Below are 21,111 nucleotides of genomic sequence, written 5' to 3' on the forward strand. Positions count from 1 at the left end.
CGAACAATCTAAGACAGAAAGATGAGAAACTAACTGATGACTGAACCCTTAGAAGGCTGTGTGCAACTCTGTACCTGTCATTGGAGATTACCTTTAAGTGTAATGAGCGCTTGTGCGTGTACAGCATGCTGCACCGGGCACACTGCAACCTACCTTTATCTAACAGTTCAGGCAACAATGTAAACAGGAGAAGTAGTTCAGAAAACCAAAAAAACAGAAGATTTAAAAAAAAAAAATATAGATTTAATCAAAATTAAAGCTTAATGACAAAGCTACTGTTGAGTTAATGACAGGTAAAAACAGTATTAATTGATAGCCCAGTGATAATAAATGGCTGAAGAGTAAAGGAAGCAAGTAAAGTATAAATAAATCAGCGTTCTAAGGGTTTAACAAAATTCAACAGGCAACTGGTTTCCAGTTAGGGCAGGAAATGGCAACAAAATATGCTTAAAAAGAAAAGAACTGACTTAATAGCCAAGATCTTTTAGGATTTACAACACAAAACAGAAGTAACCTAAACACAGGAATGGCTCTCTATGTAGTTACACTGCTTAATTTGTCTAAGCCCTCTCAGTTTTGTTGTATGTTTCTGTGTGTTTGTCCATACAAATCAACAAAGTCTTTCAGCTTCATCCCACTGCAGAGCTCTTATTCAAAGCCTGGGTCTAAATGGCTACTAAATGCATCATATCAAGAGAGAAGAGTACATCTCTTCTGAAATAACCGTGTGGGTAATTAACAGTTTGAGTACTGTGACTTTGGATTTGTACGAGCAACGTTGAAGTATACCATAGAATCAGGATACCCATACAAACACACATTTTTCATATACATTCATATATGAACATACAGACAAACGGTTACTTACTTAATACTGACAAAATAAATCAAATACACAACTTAAAGACAGAATGGAGGGGGCTTAGACTGTTTGATCCTAAGATTTATACACCAGAGAATGTCTCAAGGTCTTCTTCCTCGATGCTGCTTTTAAAGCAATTGAACTTGATCAACAATAACTACTGATATATTGGACTGAAATTGATTGCTCTGGCCTTTCCCAGATCTGTTAAGGATTGTTCCCTCCTCTGTTTGGTCTTGAATCGGCTTTGACTAAAGTCACGCTCTTTGTTAATATTATTTTACAAACGACCTCTGTGTTAGGCAACACTGAGAAAATGCAAAGTGTGAGACATGATTATGGCAGACCATGAGACTCTCTCTGTGGTGCTGGTATGACTGTAGGGGGGGTTAAAATCACAACGAGACTACAGGATGATAAATAAGCATCAGCTGGGGGGCCTGGGTCAGCAGGGTAGAAAAACAACAGGGGTCTGTATGACTGCCTCTGGGTCAGATTACTAAATATAATTTGATCAAACTGCATTTTAGAATGATCCATCTGACCTGGTGGACTCAGTTTCCATTTCACTACTCTATGACAATGGCTAATCATCTTATGGGGAAAAAGGTTACCAATGCCTTTACAATATTAAAAGTGGAAGATATTCGCTTTATATTAACAATTTTAAGATAGAAATGATGAAAACAATGTTCATCAACATTGACAAAGTTGCAAAAACACCACCTAAATGATTTCATTTAGTAATCAACCCAGAGGCCTTGGAGTGTTTTGAAGGTCTAAACTTTGTACCGGAGGGGGGTTAGCAGCCTGCATGGCCAGCAATGACTCATGGTATGTCATATCGGGTTGGGCTGGAATCAGCCCTCCATGCCGGGGCCAGGCACTCTGCACCAGAGACTCCAGCTGAGTCGACGCTGCTCCCCCATGAGGGAGCTCTGACGATGGCGTGGGGGGAAAGAATTTCTGCACTGAAGGTGGGTGTCCCTGTGGATCCTCGTGACACCCCCCCCCTGATGAGTCGTACTGTGCAGAGGAGGAGGAGCGAGGGATAGACTGAGCTGCTGAAGAGTCAAAGGGGGGAGGAATATGTGGGGGAGGGGGTGACTGGTACTCTCCCGCATCAGAGGAAGCCATTGAGTCACTTGACGGTTCAGGGCTTTTGTCCTTTAAGGTTATTCCTGTGTGGTGAAGGAGAAGATTTCCAGGTGGTAGTGGGAGCTCCGGGCTGATGTAGGCGTACAGCTCCTCCGTCACCGGCTGGAGACGGCTGTACGATCCAGACCCACCAGATCCTGTTCCAGAGCTGTCCTCCAGAGGGAGGTCCATGGAGCTCCTTCGGGCTCGGTAAAGTCTGGATGCCAGGAGGCCCGGGTCCCCAGCAGCTGCAGCAGCTGCAGCAGCAGCAGCTAAATGGTACTCGAACATACTTCCAGCAGACGGAGGAGCGTCAGCGATTACTGGAGGTGCAGAAATGGGGAAGGACGATGAAGAAGCGTGCTGTGGAGGATAACATCCCTCAGATGATGAAGAAGAGACCGAGCCACCTGCAGATGGAGTCATGGGTGTTAAGGGTGGAGGTATTGGGCTGTGTGCACTCATTCGTTGCAAAATGTGTGGGTGCAGGAACCCTGGTTGTGGTGGAGGACCGGGATCAAAGCCCAAGCTGGCAGCTACAGCCGCTGCCTGCCTCTGATGATGAAAACTCAACTGGCCAAGCTGGTGCGCAGTCATTGGATATCCTCCGTAAGCCATTGCTTCATAATGGTCCAATAAAGCAGCCTGATTCAGACTTAATCTCCTCACTGCCTCCTCGTGTTCGGCTCTCATGTCCTTATAGCCATACAAGCTTGGATCTGACTGTCCTGGTAGATGCAGGGGTTCACCGGCACCAAGTCTTTGAGCTGCTGCCGCCAAACCAGGGTTGACCATAAAGAGGGGAGGAGTCTCAGCGCTTTCCATCCCAGAAAAGGGGTGGAGGCTGCTCCCGTAGCGAGGGTGGGCAGGCTGGAAGTGTCGGGTATGCGCTTCGAGAATAGATGTGCTCTTGCGTCTCTGCGTGTTGTAGCCCTTTGGAGGTCCAGCGGGAGGTGGTGAGAAGGAAACGGGCCGCTCAGGGATGGAGGGAAAGAAAATAGTTGGAGGGTCTGGGAGAGTTGGGTAAGGAATGCTCCCTCCAGCGCCTCCGTGTGGCATAGAATGCTGTTGCGACAATGAGATACAATGAATTTAAGAATGAGGCTCAAGAGAATGACAGAGAGCCACAGCAAAGGCCCACAGAGAACAGAGAGAACAATGATTCAAGGAGGAGAACTTTAAAACAAAACCAACAGGAACTGAAAATACAAATCCACCCTTCAAAATAAAAGCATAATGTAAAAAACATTATGTACTTAAAAGATGAAGAACAGAGTTATAAAAAAAAAGGAAGAAAGAGATAAAAAGCTTGTTACAATAAATGGATCAAGTGACACTTGTACAGCTGCAGCACAAAAAGACTGAACAAATGCCAGGCAGGAAGAGATCCAGAAGCTCACAGTGGGGAAAACAAGCGGCCAGAGGAGACACCAAATGCTGCTTCTAAGCTCGGCAATATTCAGATGCATCTTTAATTAGGAGAACTGATTGTTTTTAGTAGATTTAATATTGAAAAATGTTACTTTGATTGGGTATTTTCAGCTTGGAATCATGAATCAAATCGGAAATTGTGATTTTGCTCGATGTTTGTTCTAAAAACAAAACAAACAAAAAAAAATAGCAGGTTTTCTGATTGTAGATGCACCTTATATTGAACTTTTGTACCATAAAGCACGGCTATGGCTCATGACACTCAGTTTGTATTTTAAGTGAACACATGACGGCCTACGAGAGGACGAGAGAATTAAAGATAGATGGAAACGTCTGAATAATTGAAACAGAGATGAAGTAAAGCAGTTTTCCCACTCTTGGTCCCGAGGACCCCCTACTTTACATGTTTACATCTGCAACACACTCTGCTCATTGAAATAAGTGTGTTAAAACAGGGAAACATTTGAAGCAGCACTAAAATGAGCGTGCAACTCTGTACCTTTGGGTTGTTTCAATAGACCTTAACATTTGATGTGTACATTTAGGTCTAAATAATAATTTTAAAAAAACACCCTGAACAAGCCAGGAATTGGGAAAGCCTAGTTTACCTGAAGTAGTTATTGATTCCTTGATTTCTTAATTTCTTAAACAGAACACTAAGGTTTGAGTTTTGCTTTTTTCAAATGGTTTTCTGTAAGCAGGTAAAACATAAAACTGAAATATGAAAATGATGCTGATTTTATTCAAACACTCCAAAAACATAAACAGATAAAAAAGGAACCTTCATTGTTGAAAAAATAGCTTATTTTCTAGGTTCTGTTTTTAAGCCTTTTTATGAGTGCGTTTGTTTTATTACCAAAAATCACAAAATGTTACATGTTTTTTTATTCCTGTGAGGTCACAGGTTACATTACCCTGCCTTGTCACTTGAAATTAATCCTGCAAGAGGAACCAGAGAGCAAAACAACCCAGCAGATTTTAGTGTTGCTTCAAAACATGCAAGACAGGGGGGATTTAGGACTAACAGTGTAAAAGACTGGAATAAATACTGATGTCAACCTATGTGTCAGAGCAGAAATGGGATTATAAATGCATTCATTTGGAAAATATTTTTATCTACTCATCTAATATTTTAATATTAGCTTTCAAGCTGGTGAAAAACGAAAAATATCCCAGCCTTATTGTCTTTATAGTAAATAAAATGACTGTTTTAGTTATATTTACCTGGACCTACAACCAAACTATGTTGTAACAGCTAGATTAATATAAACTGCATCTTGAAGACATGATTCACTGTTTGCACTTGTATTTCATTTTTGTTTCGAATACATTTGTAAAACTATTTCATCGTCTTAAAAGTGACGTTTCCCTGTGGCAAAGCTTACTCATCTTTGTCTCTCTCTTCCCTCTCGGACTCCCACTACCACTGGGGATTACACTTGTGAACCTACAGAGGTGGAGAACAGGGTGGGCAGGCTGGCCCTCCGCTGCCTGGCCCTGGGCTGAGAAGAGGCAGAGTGAAGGGGCAGGACCGTCTCCAGGGCCTTGGAGAGGCGGCCAGCGAAAGTGTCCCTCTCAGCTGTGAGAGGTACGCAGGGGGAGATGGCGGAGCTGAGGGAGGGCAGGTCTGGAGGAGGCGAGGCGGGCCGCTTTGGAGGAACCGCCAGGGATGAAGGAGCGTGAGAAAAGGAGTACGAGGAAGGGGGGACGCAAATAGACATGCTACGACTTCGACGGCCGCGTGGTACAGGCTGCAGGCCGAGGGGGGGTGGGGGTGGAAGAGGGTGAGACCAACATAAAAACAAACAAACAAAAAAGTTACTTAAAGAGAACCCAAAAGATGAACAAGTAAGAAACTCAGATTAACAGAAAAAAAACAAATTAAACAATTTTCAGTGGCGTGGAAAACAAACTTGACATTAAATTCACCTTTACAAAGAAAGCGAATCAAACATTGTAAACATCAGCCTTTAAATCAGATCAATTTAGAGGCAAATTATGGCACCAGGAGCACTTTTCAGCAAACATCTTGACATGTTCTGAGTTGTTTTTTTTTTTTTTAAATCTACAATTACAAATAATAACACACATAAAATAACATGACATAATGCAGTGAAAGCAAACAAACCTGAAAACAAGGAAGAAAAAAAAATAAAAATAAACAAAACCAAATACCATTTAAACCCAACAGAAATTAAGGCATTACATAAGAACAAAGACAGAGCATCCAAAAGGAATTAGACGCAAGTCAACTAATGAAATAAACTCTAATGGCTCCAAGAAACAACTTTTGATGGTAATATGAGTTTGTTTTACTTCAAAAAGAACCCCAAAAGAGCCAAAGCCATAATTGAGTCATTCAATCAGCCCACAAACAGTTTGATCGTCCATTTTAACAAACAAGTCAGTGTGAGTCCTGTTTTCCTCCAAGTCAGACCACAACCAAAAACATCTAGAGACAAAGTAATGCATTATGTGCATGTGATGTGTTTTAAACACACAAGGTTGAATATATTTATAGAACTTCTGTTGTTGTTGATCTGTGAACCTCGTTACACTAAACTCTTTTTTTAATGAACTAAAAACACTCACCCAACTAAAAGAATCAAAACAACATATTAAGGATTAGAAAATGAAACATTTGCCAATAAGTGAACAAAGTGTGAATTAGGAAGAATCTTTAAATGTATGCCTTCATGCATGCGGATCGTGAAGAGTTCAGGAACAGGGAAAGGAAAGAAGAAAGAGGTTGATGAGATTTCACAACTGTGGGAAAAAAAACCCTCATGAGACCTTGGAAGGTGAAGAAAAAACCGACTCAACACAATTTTTTGAATGACTAAGTGAATAACTGGCTGATAACTGATAAACAGAATAAAAACATCAGATGGTTTAAATGATGTAAAGCTCTCAGATCCTTGTGTTTTTGTTTTATTGACTTTAAAGGTTATTGATGGAAGAATTCAAACTGCATTCCGATTAGTTAACAAATTCAAGCACTCTCAAACACTGCAAACTCCATTCCACCTCACTCCAAAAGACAAAGCAGTGCTCACTTCAAACTCGTGACGCATTTCTATCCCGAACGCGAGCGGAGCAACGTGTGCCGCGACCGTCGGAGCGCACTTAAAGTCGCTGCTTACCATTGGCTGCGGCGGCTGGGAAAAGCCTGGGTGTTGCTGCGACGCGGCGGCAGGAGTTTGGGGGTATGGGGTCTGGGGTTGGGAGGGGGGCTGCGAGGAGGGGGGGCAGCTGTACGACATGGTCAGCTGACCCAGGTGAGGGGAGTCTGAGAAAACCGAGGAACCCTGTCCGTTGTCGAGAACTCCTTCAGCTGAAAGACAAATGGAGCACCATTTTGTTGATCTAGACTGTCAAGACCTGATCGTCAGAAACGCTGTAAACAAAATGTACAGTTTTCAAGTCTTACAGGTGTGAGAGAAGTTGGGCTGCTGATGGTGATGCAGATGTTGGTCCACCTCAGTCTCTTCCGGCCTTGACTGGAGGAACACAAACACAAGCAGGAGTCATGACACTGTAAAGTAACTATTCAAAGCTTATAATCGGAGATTTAATAAGAGTATGAGCCATGTTAGATGCAAATGATAAGGAGGGGACTTGGGCCCAGAGTTGGTTGATCTGTTTTTCACCAGCTGTCACCAAACCTGGGAGTGAGATGCTTTGAACGCCTCTTGCTGCTGCTTTTGTTCTGCCTCCAGTTTCCTCTTCTCCTGTTCCTCTCGCACCAGCTGCCTCTGTTCCCTCTTCTTCAGGATCAGAGACACGCGGTCCTTGATCGCCTTGGCCATGGTCTTGTGGTCAGCTTCGGCAACATAGCCAGACTCAACCTGGGGAGTTAGGAGACACGCTGGTTTGTACAAGAGTTGCTTTCTCCTGCTACACCCATTTCTCCCTTCTGCTCCAAACATCCGTCAGTGTACCTCAGCAGTACTGAGAGGTTTCCCCTGATCAATGAACTTACCATTTCCTGCGCCACATCTTCAGGTACGTCTTTGTTCAGGTCAAAGGAGAACTCGATTGCTTCGTTGTCTTTATATTTACCTGAAAAAAGTGAAACAACGCAGGTAAGACTTTAAAACATTCTATGAAACTACTGTATGTGCTTTGGAGAGTTCTTTCCAAGTCACTAAGAAAAGCTGCTACATATAGAAAGGATGAAATGATAAGTTATGAGTTAGTGCATTTTTGCCTTTGAGCTTCTTGACGTCTTCTATCCTGAGCCACAGTTTAATAGCAATCATTTCCCCATCGTCCTCCTCTGCAAGCTCAACTCTGACCCCCGTCTCCTCTTGAAAGAACGCGTGATTCAGCAGGGTCTTTATGGCATATCTGGGCAGAAGATAAATTTAAATCTGTCAGCTATTTTCAGTAGAGTTTAGCTGCAGAGAGACAGATTTAAGAAAAATGAAATAAAAAGGCTGGGGATGAGGAAGATAAGGTAAGTGGAAAGACTTCTTGACATTACTTTTACTTTTAATTTGTTCAAATAAAACTTTGCGATCTGATATCCAACTAATAAAACATGCATGGTATTTCCATAACCTGCAAAGAAAACATGTTTATCATGTTATCCAAACCATCTAAAAAATATATAATCACCCTAAATATCTAAGATGACGACTTATTAAAAGACCAGGAACTCCTAACTCCTAAAAGAAAAACAAAATTGAAATAGACAGACTATTAAAAAAAAAAAATCTAAATCTTCACAAAAGCACCAAATGGTTGCTCAGCTTGTCCACGCAGCTCTTGTTGTTGTGACTCACCTCTCGTCTTTGTTTGTTCTGATGCAGCCCTCTATAATTTCCTTCACCTCAGGAATGGCTACCTTGTCGAAACTGGCAGGCTTGACTCCCTGCAGGAGAGAAGGAGGAAAAAAAAAAGCAGTGAACTCAGAGCAGCTTTCAGACATGCACATTAACACAGAGGTAAAACAAAGAACGAAAACACAGCTTTGTTCTTCCTTAATCAAACCTAGAAAAGATTTCCTGTGACATTTACACAAAGATATATATGAAGTACATTAAAATCCTTCCTGTAAGTATGTACCACAAAGCACTTGTATTTCTGAGTACATAAAGTTCCTTTTGGCTCAGTATCTGTTTTTTCTGTGTTATGAAGTGAAACTCAAGTTAATGCAGGAATGACAAAGTAAATAAAGCTGAATTTAGTGCTTATGGTCAGAATTTGACAGTCAGGAAAGTTGAGGTGTCAGAGAGAGAGAGTCCAGAAATAGTTTGACCAGAGGTTAAATTCCACATAAACACAGCTGAAGGGGCAAATATTGAATCACAGCCTTTTAGGAGCAATTAGGGGAGAACAATCAGCAGGAACCTTTTTCAGACGTTTGGTACCAAATGTTCTTGGCTGAAAAATAATAAACACTGAACTGCCCCCCTGTTGAAAAATCTGAACACACACACAGAGAGAATATTAAAAGTATTAACAGATAAAACATTAAGCATCATGGGGTACTATGTAGTTTAAACTTCGACTGCTTAATTATACTTGAGGGGAAATAACATATTCGATTTCTTGTATTTTTTAAATAACGTGTGCTTAAATTCTCTGTTTTAGTTTAAATATATTTACTTTTGACAATAATTTTGCACTGTTGGGAGCTGGGGAGAACCTACCTTTTTTTTACCTACAGACCAGAGCTGAAGTTAAAAGCAAAAGTTAGCTTCATTTTTAAAAAATTCTGGTCAAATATTCTGCGTAAAGCTCACCTGATGTACAAATATAAAACACACGACATGATAAAACCTTCTACAGCAATGTAGAAGTGCCTTAAAACCCACAAACTGGACAGCAAAACCACACACCGACTTAAAAAATGGTCAAATATTGGGAAAACTCAAACATTTAACGAAGCAGGAAGAAAATGAAGCTGCTGAACAGAGTGACTGAACACAGTAGTGATTGACAGGTTTAATATTTAAGTAACTTACCTATAATGTAGTTAAAGAACTGGACAGAAGAAATACCTTTGGAAAAAAAATGACGTCTACACTTATTAATTAACTGCCTGTTAGTGAATCTCGACCTATAAAGCTCCAAGGAGACCATTTCCTTCTGCTCTTCCTCTTCCATTTTCTTTTCTTGCCATGTTTTTCTCTTGCTGCCCCACCAGTTTGTCATTATATAATCCCCCCCCCCACCCATCTCTCTGTGGCATGCACACACACACTCCACTGAGAGGCTACGGCCAAACAAAGTTTGGACTGATGGGGGATGTAATGGCATTAAGTCTGAGGGAGAGCAACATGCTAGTTAAATAAGCCTAATTGGACATAAGGAATGTTCAAGAGGGAGAAAGTCTGCGAGTTGAGTCAACAACATAAGTTATAGGAAGAAAACAAGCCATAACACATACAACTAACATAAACACCTTGTCAAGTGTACCCCATTGTGTCCTCTTCCAGATTCATTTATTTTTTCCTTGTGTCTGCAATGACACAGTTGGCCTCTGGTGCTTCCTAATTCTTGAGATATCGCTGCATGTTTACTGGACTGTATTAGGTTTCCAAATAAAAGAAATTTAAAAAGCAGGTAAACAGCATCAGCTCAAGGGAAAAGCTGAAGAATGATACCAAAAAAAGCAGTAAATGGAAAATTTAAATTAAAAAAGTACCACTGACATGTTTAATGGAACTAGCTGACAAGTCAAACTGGGAACCAATCCTGCGTTCGTTTATAGAGAGAAAAAAAAACAAGCATTAGTGCAATGCTCCACTCACTGCAAAGTAATAATAATAATACAGAAGTCGTCTCCTCCACTAAAGGACCTGTTTTACCTGCTGGATAACAGCCAGAAGGCACCTGTATGACTGTCAGATAAAGCTCCCCAACAGTGTGTGGAGGAGACCAGGCACTGAGTATCCGCTCATTAATATCATCCCTACAGAGAAACACGCTGCTGGCAGCTTTATTCTGTGGGGATGTTTTCCTTTGACAGGGTTAGAGAAATGCAGAAAACCTTTTACATAGTCCCCTGGGTTTTAGCACAAACTTGAAATTCATATTTCAAGAAAACTCTTCAAAAGAAGAAGAAAAATAAAAAATAAAAATAAAAAAATCACACATGAGTGACTTTAGGAAGCTCTGGGAAGTCTAGAGCTGACCCACTGTCTACTCAACACCTCGTTTGACAAAAAACCCAACACATACCAACGAGCACGGTAGTGGAGGACTGATGATTTGGTCTTGTTTTGAAGCCACAGGAGGACCTGGACACCTCTGTTTAACGGTGTTCTAGTCAAATATGAGGCCAACTGTTCACCAGCTGAAGCTTGGCTAAAACTGGGCCGTGATCCCAAACACAGCAGGACATTTACAACCGAATGGCTGAAAAAGAAAAGAATCAAGGTGCTGCACGGTGTCAGCACACATTCCAGAAATGGCAAACTTGGAGAGGAATATACAACCAAACTCCTCTAAACAGGATTTAATTAAAGAGCATGTTTAGGTCGTGACAAAGAAGTAGACTAAAAAAAAAAAGTACATTTACGGTTAATCCTACAAAAGGTTACAAATGAAATGTGTAAGGGGTTAACTAACTAAGTCATGACAGTTAGACAGATGGAGGGTGAAAATCTGGTCACTTGAAGTCAGCAGTGAAATGAAAGGAAGCAGGTGACTAAGGCCCCCTGAGGTTATCACAAGGTTTTGTCTGAAAGTGACAAGAACAGGAGCAGACAACTGAAGGTGGCTGTTTGTCTCGCAAAATGCCCCGTTGCCTCGAGCATCTAAGATCACTCCACTAAAAAAAAAACATATCACAGAAACACATGCAGAACGGTGAACTTTAGAGCTGGGGTCACAGTGATAATCTAATACGGTGTGATCGACCTCTGGATGAGAGAGAACAACCAGAGGAAGGGAGGAAGGAAAGGACGGCAGAAGGGAGGGAGGCCTGAGAGCCAGAAATGTGATTTGAAAGATACAGTCTGAATCTTAAATTCAATTGGAAGATTCAGAGTCAGAAAGATGACAAAGATGGAGGATGGTTTCCTTTCTGTCCAAAGGACGCTTAGAGGTAATCCAGATCTATTCATTTTAAATGTGCCAGCCTGGTAGGATGGATGGGCACTTATAGAAATAAATCAAATATTTGACTTAGATGAAACTTTAAAATGAATATGAGTACATTAAAGTAAAGTGATCAAACATATTCATAATGTATGAATCAAGGCTGTAAATAAACAACTAAAACTGGAAGTAGCGTAATGATTAAGTTCATTTATGTGCCTAAAGTGATCCTAATGTCAAACCTAATAAATAAATATTTTTTAGGCAGAAGATGATGCTAAAATATAAACCCTGCTTGTATATTATATTTTCAAAAAATAGGCAAAATTGTGGAAGCTTACTGTTTTATTTTGTTGTTTTTTTGCACTGATGCACTTTTACTACATATAAAATGATTGGAGCTAGAGAAACGATGAGCGTCGTAATAAAAACAGCAGAAAAAGTTCAAGTAAAAACCGAGAGAAGGAGCTCTGCAGTGAACTCTTCTGGCCCATTAACCATTGCCGTTAGCCTCCGCCGAGCTAAAATCATTCTGTTGGAGCATAAAAAGGACAGCTCTCGTCTGCCTGTGTGTGTGTTTCCATCTGATGGCCTCTGCAGCACTCAGAGGCTCACAGAGCTGATCGGAGTCCGATTGCAGCTCTTCCTCTTTTCAAGTCTGTCCATTTTATGTTATTTTATCGCCTGAGAAAAATGTTTTTAAAAAATGAAATGTTGAAAAGTTAAAAAAAAGGGGGGGGGGGTGCCTGAGTTTACCGAAAGGGTCTTTTCCTTTGAGACCACATTGTTCTGAACTGACATGAGCAGTGGAATCAACAGGTGGAGAAAAAACAGATGTCTTCCCAGAATAGTCTTTTTTCAAGACAGAGTGAGAGTGAGAGGGGGGAACATAAGAAAAAGAGTAATCAGAGCAAAAAAAAAAAAAAGAAAGAAAGAAAACAGCATCATATGACTGGAAGTGCTGCAGCTCATTCCAAACTTATTAATACAGTCAGTAAACAAGTTTCAGGGAAAATGACGGACAGAGGATGGAGATCAGAGGCAAAAGCAGAAACAGGACTCTTAGCTACGACTCATGAATGTAAGAAGAACTCCCATGGGAGGCTCTGCGATGAAAAAGGACTTACACTAGTAACTCGTCTGTAGATCTGAGCAGCGTTTTGGCATTCAGAGTAGGGATACTCCGAGGTGGCCATCTCCAGCATACACATCCCAAACGCGTAAACATCGACCAGTTCATCGTACTTCTCTTCATACATCTCTGGAGCCATAAACTCTGGGGTACCTGAAAAAGAAAGTATGATGTTCCATTAACAAAAACACAAAATCAGACAGCTTGAAAACAATGAGATACATTTTCACAACAAGGAGGGGCACAAATCATTTTTGTCATCTTTTTTTTTATGGCATCAGTTTTCTTGAAAGAATGTCACAGAACACAGTTTACATTTCTAACAAGGTTCAAGTACTGTAACAATCACTAAAAAAAAACACATTCCTACCTTTACCATAAAAGTCAGACTTGTATCATATTTCCTTTCGGTGGGAAGATTTTTTGCACGCCTCCAAACATTTGAGGTCTCCCTAATTACTACAAAGAAGCTGTCCCGTATCATTCTTGGCTTGAGTGCACGCTAGCATGTGCGCTCATGTACTTAGTGTGTAAAAATGCATCAGTAACAACATACTTGTGGTCAGCTTCAATACTACACAGCTGACAGGAAGCCAAACGCTAAACTGCGTGTTGAAGTGTGTGCTGTGAGCAGCTATTACACTTCCAGACAGCTTAATCCTAGTTTACCAGCAGATCGACTGGAGGTTGTATCGTTTTCAAATACCTGTGGTTCACTTTAACAACCAGCAGTAAAAATAATGTGCAGCCGTTCTGCATGGTTTGTAGAGAATGTGTAAATGTTCGGCATGTGTGCATGTTTGCATTTAAAGTGGTTATTACTCCAGTAAGCTATGCTGCCCATTCCACTTTCCCTGCTCTTGCTCAAACAGCAAAACGTTGTGCATCTTCAGTCGGGCACACGTTCTCCTACCTATGACGCTTTTGGCAAAGGAGGCCCTCTTCAGCGTGGCCAACCCCAGGTCCCCTATCTTCACCGAGCCCGTGGGCCCCGTGATGAAGATGTTGTCGCATTTCAGGTCTCTGTGAATGATGGGCGGAGCTCTGGTGTGCAGGAAGTGGAGGCCTTTGAGGATCTGCCGGCACCACGAGCGCAGGACCTTGATTTTCATGACCTTGAAACGCTTCAGGTAACTGCGGGAGAAACAAAGGGCACATTATGTCACACGCCGATGCAAGAGAAAGGAAAACGAACCAGCAGCAGCCAGCATGTGGCCTCTCTAAATGTCCTGCGTCCATCAGCTAAAGAAACCAACACCAAAACAAAGCTGTTCTCCTATTATGAGCCAGATGTCTGAGGTTGAAGAGTACTCAGAAGAACAATCGGAACAGTTTTGTGTTTCTCCATGTAATACTCCCGAATAAAAACAAGCCTCCATGGGAAAATAATTAGTCCAAATCAAAGCCTGGAGATGAAAACAACAAAGACAATGGAGCAAGAGAACGAAAGGGGTAACACTTCAATTAAAATAAAATCTTATGTAACCACCAGACTAAAGAGCTCCTCATAAGTTGTCCCACGACTGAGCTCACAAACTCAACACCAACAGAAGTTGTGGCGCCTCCGAAATTAGAGACCGTCTCATTATTCTTGTGGACAATCGTCACCATGTCGAGAAGGAATAAAATGGATTTTGAGTTTGAAAGAGCTTGATTAAAGGGCAAACGTGAACAGCACTCACAAGCTTTTCTTTATTCTAAACACAAAAAGATGAGGTTACACTATTTTTGTCAAGTCTGTATTTAACCGTTTCATTCATTTACTTGATGAATGCTCATACTAGTAAATCGCAGGCAAATATCGGTTTTTCCACCTTCTAGTGAAACAACTGAAGTGACACTGATGTATATAATGTGTTACGATTAAATAAGATGAGTTAAAAAACAACATTAAACTGTCAAAGCTTAGCAAGAAGGTATTATTTACTGCGTAAGTCCTATTTTGAATCTTAACGTCCTTTAGAGCAGTTTTTCATTCGTCTCAACCTGCTTATTTTCCTTCAAAATCATAAAAATCTACAGCCTATCCCAGTGAAGGCTATGTGGGAAAAGGGAAACACCCTTTAGAGAGGTTTCCAGCTCGTTTTAGAGCCAACAAAGATCCACACCTGTGGCTGTTTAAACTCAGTCCACCTGGTGCACACAGCGTCGGAATGGAAAGAATAAAAGCATGACGTGTTTCCAGACTGTCAGTCCAATTCTGTTTCAGTAATTTAGATGCATTTGGTGCTGATAACGCTCTGCCGAGGCTTTAGTTTAAAATAGCCGCAAAATTCATTCAAAACTCTTTCTTTTTCTCATTGTTCTCTTATCAGCTGTGTGCCTCTGCCGTGCTCTAAAAATCACACAGAAGAAACTCCTGATCAACGCATTCACGACATCAGGAGTTTCCTTTTACAAAGTGGTTGGATTCCAACACCTAAATCTAATCTCGCACTTGATTTGTTTAGTTCATTTAATTCAGCGTCAACGCTCTGAGGCAGAGGCCCGTGTTGATCTTTCAGAACATGTTGTTTTGCGCGGACGTCCTACTCCGAGTCCAGACAGATGACCGGAGGACGAGCAGATCAAGGAGTCTGGTTCCACCATCGCCGACAGCTCCAGACTGGAACCAGCTGCTGTAATCATGCAGCGAACACAGATCTGTCTGCCTGATGACAGCTGTGACACTGCGTCTCTAATTACATTCAAACACCAGGCAGGAAAATGTAACCATTTCCATTTGATAGTGCTGAATTTTTTTCTAATCCATTTTTTAAAGAGGGAAATGCAGAGAATTTATTCATTTGACTGTTGCAAATGACGTTTAAAATGGACTCTTTCTTTTTAAATTTTAAATTTCACTTGACCCTAAGAATTGGTTTATTAAACAGTACAGCATTAAAAGAAATTGACACAAAAAAATTGCTGCAATAACATAATAACACACTGCAGGACTGCAAACTGAGTTCTTACGCCATTTCCATCTTTTCCAAACTCAGATTTGAAAAGTAAAATGGGAGGCAGAGCCTTCAGTTCCCAGGCTCCTCTCACGGGGATTAAACTTCCAGGTTCTGTCAGTGAGGCTGACACCCTGTCCACCTTTAAGATCAGGCTTCAGTCTTTTTTGATCAGTCCTGTAACTGGGTTTGGTTTGAGTTTCTTGAGCGATCTTAGCTCAGCTGCTATAGGCTCAGACTGCTGGAGGACAAACTGACCACGTTTCCTCATTCTGCTCTTTACTCTTGCAACAATTAACTTGTTTTTCTTCCTATAGAAACTACACCTGGACCCATCCTTCTGTGTCTGCCTGTCTCTTTCCTGTCCTCTCAAAAACCCCAGCCGGTCGAAGCAGATGGACGCCCATCCTGAGCCTGGTTCTGGTTCTGCTGGAAGTTTCTTCCTGTTAAAAAGGGGTCGTTCCTTTCTACTGTTGCCAACATGCTGCTCAGGATGGGCGACTGTGACAAAGTGAAGATTTGATGCAATCTGCTGGCTTCCTTAGATAACTTTTACTAACTGGCATTTCCTAATGCACTGTATGTGAATGTGTTGTATGATAATAGGAATGAATCGACTGCAATTAGATTTTATCTGGATCTGAATAGGATTTATGATTTGGACTCGTTTTTTCTTTTGTACAGTGCCCCGAGATGAATTGTTGTGAACTGGCGCTATATAAATAAACTGAACTGAACTGTCCTTTAGGTACTGTCATTAAAATCACAAATTATCTGAAGGGTTTCATCTATTTTCAAACCAGAGTAGGTTAAAAAATATATCAATGTTCAGGAGGAAACTAAAGTGAAAATAATAAAACAAATGTACAGCTGCATAGTCAAATATGTTACCCTGTCTCTCACACTTCCTTCATTATTCTCATGTCTTTAACATCTCTTAAATAACACCACACCTCGTTTCACCGTCATATTCCACCCTAACCCCTCATGCTGTCCTTCGCCCATCTCCTCTGCTTTATTTCTCCCCCATTCTGACGTCAGAACAGTGCTGACAGACAAGTTAAACCCTGTGGCATGCAGCAGCGTTGGAGTGACGCTGCACAGTGTGTCCCCCCCACCCTCCCTTCCCTCACCCCAGAGTTCCTCAAGCTTGCTTTTTATTTCAGCACATAAACCTCACTTATTAATTTTACATATGCATTTAAAAAATACATGAGCAGGCAGCACAACCATCTCTCACACAGACATTGATAAGGGGCCTCTTTTCTAGGCTGAGCCTGTTCTGGTCAGTGTTTCCATCTTCAACATTTTCCTCCCTCCCTATCAGTCCACCCCCTACACCCCTCTCCTGTCATCACTCTTCCTTTTTCCACTGCCTCAGCACAGAGCGGCACCTCTCCTTTCTGAGTATTCATCTGGACGACAGCCGAACCCCTGCATAGCATTCATCCTGGTCAGGAGCACACCAACATGCTCCGGAGGTGCTCTCAAACACACGCATGTGTGTGTGAAGTTTGGCTTTCTTGTGTACACAGGGTTAAACATAAATAATCAATAAGCAGCAATCTGAATAATGTCAACTGCTGTTTTAAAGTAAAAAATGTACAAAGCAGATGGTTGTAGCTTCTGAAGGGAACATGTTAGCTGGGGTTATTATGTGATACTGAACTGGATGTTTCTGGAATACAAACCATCATCAGCCACACACAATCTTGTTTGCAAATGGTAGAAAGTGAAGCCAAAAAGCTATAAAAGCAGCACTGCATTTATTCCTTTCAGTCCTCCAGTGGAGGGCGCTGCTGTCCTTAACAGTGCTGAGCAAATGAAATATTTCTCCCTCTGCTGTTACAGGTGAGTCAAAAGTTGGTCACACCTCCTCGCTGATCTTAAATGACACCATTTATTTCCTTCTTTTATTTTTTTTTCCCTGACAATTTTCCAGGCGTCTCTCTCTCCTTCTGCTTTCCTGTCGCTTTGATTTCTGGAACTGTATAAAACTGTCGGCCTAGTCATCCATCTGTCTGCCTCTACCATCAACACCGAGAAACAATGTCAGGAATGAGAGGAATCTGCAGCAGAAGCAGCAGCTGCCAGGTGGGCTGGCGATGGTCCGAGATGCACGGCGAGGCCGAACACCGATCATCGCCTTTTTTTTTTTTTTCATTTATTATAACAGGAGCTCGGCGGTCGCAGTGACGTTCACAGATACATAGATAAATATCTGTTCTTTACAACCGTTTTGGGGGAAGGATGAGCAGAGACTGAGGTGAGAGACCGACAAGCACCAATGGTGGCAGCGTTTTAAAAATCCATGCGTATTTATGGGATCCGTTTTGTGAATAAGCAGCATTCAACACACGTTAATTTGGAAAAAGTTTCATGGTGATGCATTCTAGTTTTTAAGCATATTTTTTTAAAGGTAATCTAAGTATTATATAGAGAACAAGTAACACTACAGAAAAAAATCCAACACAGACTCTACTTGTAACGAGTTACGTTCTCACTAGCTGCTACGCTAACGGCTCAATTTAGCACTAAAACCCTGCTGGGATATGAGGCGTTAAAAACGCTAGTGTGAAACCACGTGTATAAACTGAATTTTTATGTTCTAGTTGCATTTCAGGACAATCCCTAATCCTAATCCTGTGTGGATCAGTTGGCAACATGGTCACTCTTGACATTTGTTTTCCATTTGAACAAACCTAAAGCAATATGTCATGTACTCACGTTTTTAACGTGCCAGATGTCATGAGCTCGGTGACGAGAACAATACATTTCTTCCCTTTGCACAGACCCTCCCATGAGTCATAGAAGCGGACAATGTTAGGATGCTGGAGACCCTTCAACATCCCGGCTTCCTCTTTGAACCGCTGACGCTCCGACTTGGACAGCTTACGGTCCTGCAAACAGGACGGAGAGGGACAATTAGTCGAGAGCGGGCAGAACAAAGAAACACAAAGCACTGCCCATTTCGAAATCTTAAGTGAAGACATTCGTTTTGTTCCCACCACATTAGACGCACAACACTATTATAGTGAATTCAATTGCAATCAAACACAGAGGGGAGACGTTTGGAAGGTTAAACAGAAGAGCTAATCAGCAGACAAGAAATGGCAAAATGATTTTGGCAGAAAAAATGAGAAGGGATGAAGTCATTTGATCCGCAGAACATATAAGCACAACACTAAAAGAGAAAGATGGATTTAAATATGAAATCTGATCTTATCAGAAAACACTGCAGTCTCTTAACAAGGAAGAATGTGGATAAAACTGCTGTCTTTTCATCTTCACTCAGAAAGCCTCAAACATCCATTAGAGCGAGTCTGAGGCTGAATTCTGCTCAATCGTCTTTGGATCTGTACATAACAAGCTAAAGCTTTATGTCCTTCTTTGTGACAAATGGATTATAAAAATAGCCTAACATGTATTGCAGCCCGAGCAGCTCTTTGCCTGATTGTGATATCCCAAACATGCATTTATTTATTCATACATGTGCAGCCCTAGTGTTTACAATATCATATTTTCTGGTACTTATGATTAAAATATCAAGTAACTTAACTGGTTGTTTATAACATCTGCACAACAGTTTTATTGTGCTCTTATGTGTCAAGGAAGCTGGACCAAAACAAGCTATTAAAAGACAGTTCTTCCATCACACACACTTTAATGGGCATTCCATCTCTGCCATTGACACCTCAATAAAGAAATGCATCGGGCTGTGTGGGCAGGTCAGCTCCTTCAAAGGCCTTTTAGGGTCACGTGTGGTTTTAAACTTGAACACCAGTGGTTTATTTTGTCTTTTAAGATTTTATCTTAAGAGACAAAATAAATTAAATGGTTTTGTGTTTTCTAAAATATCAATACCTCAGCTGAAGTTTAAAATGTGGCGTTTTTAGTAGGCTTGTATCCAATATGTCTGTGTTTATTTGCTTTTTTTAAGTGTGTCTGAGCAGTTTCTAATTCCAGTCTCTAAATCTAAATGCAGATGACACATTTGGTCCATTACTGCCCCCGAAAAAAGCCCAATCACTGGTGCTTGGCAGCAATAAAATGAGCTGACAACTCCTCGATTCTAAAGGGGATTTATGCCCTAATTTAGCTGCCATAGCCTCTGTGACCATACATTTTTAAGCTGCTCGTTCCAAATATGAACTACACCACAGCAATAACAAGATTTACCCAGATGTCAGACATAGATTTAAAAAAAAAGTTTTATTACGTATAACAATAAAAGGTCTAACTTAACACGTTGGGAAGACAGAATTAAATTAGGTAAAAAAAAAAAAAAGGAAAAGAAAATGTTGCTTCATTTGCCTTTAAATTGCAGCAGCAATTTTTAGGTCATGCAAAGTCAGATGCTGCAGGTTAAATACCAACCCTCAGGAAAGCTACAACAATTATCTCCATGGCAACCAATTATTAAAAGAGGTCCAATGAGGATGGCATAACTCCAGTTCACCTGTTTTATCATTTTGTAGGAAGGCTTGAACAACTAATAATGTCTTTTATTGAAATATTCCCTCTTTGTATCAATTTTGAATACAGATATGAAAATCACCCAGTACAAGAACGACTGAACAGACCACGTCCTTAACATTTTCCAGCTTTTCATAAAAACACCCAGTAAACTGAGCAGCGCCACTAGGTCACAACGAGAGTCTTTGAAAATGTTTTGAAGCAATTAGAGAATCTTGTGAGCTGCTTCACAGATCAGGAGAGCTTCTGAGATGATCTCATATTGTCGTTCTGTACAAGCCGGGGCCTCATCGACATCATATGACTTCCCCGCACGCACTCTCCACACACATTAATGCACTTTAAACACACACTGAGGCTTTCAGAAACGTGTGTCAGAGAGAAGGCCTAAAACAGCTTATCCCCCCCATCCCATCATCCCACTGCAACCACTTTCCTGATGATAGCCCATTAGCGACTGACAAATCATCCGTGTGTGTGTGCTCGTCAAGTCGTACGCCGATACTCTTCTTCTCTGGCTCTTTCCTTTTGCAGTCATGTGACTTGTGGTCACAGTCATGTGACCTGTGGTCACATGACTAGAGCCGCAAGTCACCTGACTGACTGGAAGCCTACATTCCATTTCCCAGCAGCACTTAGGAAAGATCCTGACCAACCATAACACTTAAATCATCTCCTCTGAGCATTAGAGGATTCTTCCTCCTTCACTAATTATGTCTCTCTTCATCGCTATGTGTGTATTACTCATATAATATCTGTCAATGGTGAGATATTATAGGCTTTTTGATGTATTTGCATCAAACTTCAAGCTAGACTAGCTGAGATCTAAATTTAGGTTCCAGTAAGTCTCCAGGATGTTTATTTAGGTCAATTTTAGACCCTGTAAAGTGATAAAATGTGTTCATGAGTGTGTATCCACAGATATGACTAAAGGCAGCAGACAGTAAGTCTAAAAGAGCCTTCTAATCCAACATTAATGTTTCCTTCAGTCTATAAATGTGCTTACAGCCAGGAAAGGCTTTAAGAGGTATTGCAGTGGATGTATATCTAAAACAAAAGCATTTTAAGAACTAACCTGATGT

At 41.1% G+C, this 21,111-nt stretch overlaps 1 protein-coding gene across 9 annotated transcripts in view; it reads right to left on the reverse strand.

Moving 5' to 3' along the window:
• wnk1b (WNK lysine deficient protein kinase 1b) overlaps positions 1–21,111 on the reverse strand; it is a 75,235-nt gene that overhangs the window by 21,813 nt on the left and 32,311 nt on the right. For 7 of the 9 annotated variants that reach the window (XM_037981234.1, XM_017414811.3, XM_037981236.1 and 4 more), the window contains exons 3-12: positions 18,281–18,453; positions 13,528–13,748; positions 12,610–12,767; positions 8,218–8,306; positions 7,641–7,780; positions 7,413–7,492; positions 7,096–7,278; positions 6,861–6,930; positions 6,574–6,764; positions 1,655–3,064 (exon numbers count right to left, since the gene is read on the reverse strand). In XM_037981234.1, coding sequence (XP_037837162.1) covers positions 1,655–3,064; positions 6,574–6,764; positions 6,861–6,930; positions 7,096–7,278; positions 7,413–7,492; positions 7,641–7,780; positions 8,218–8,306; positions 12,610–12,767; positions 13,528–13,748; positions 18,281–18,453 — 2,715 coding nt within the window. The remainder of the gene's footprint in view (positions 1–1,654; positions 3,065–6,573; positions 6,765–6,860; positions 6,931–7,095; positions 7,279–7,412; positions 7,493–7,640; positions 7,781–8,217; positions 8,307–12,609; positions 12,768–13,527; positions 13,749–18,280; positions 18,454–21,111) is intronic. The other 2 variants (XM_037981240.1, XM_037981239.1) reach the window with 1 other exon arrangement.

This window comes from Kryptolebias marmoratus, linkage group LG18 (genome assembly GCF_001649575.2).
Source record: "Kryptolebias marmoratus isolate JLee-2015 linkage group LG18, ASM164957v2, whole genome shotgun sequence".
In the NCBI taxonomy this organism is placed as follows: domain Eukaryota; kingdom Metazoa; phylum Chordata; class Actinopteri; order Cyprinodontiformes; family Rivulidae; genus Kryptolebias; species Kryptolebias marmoratus.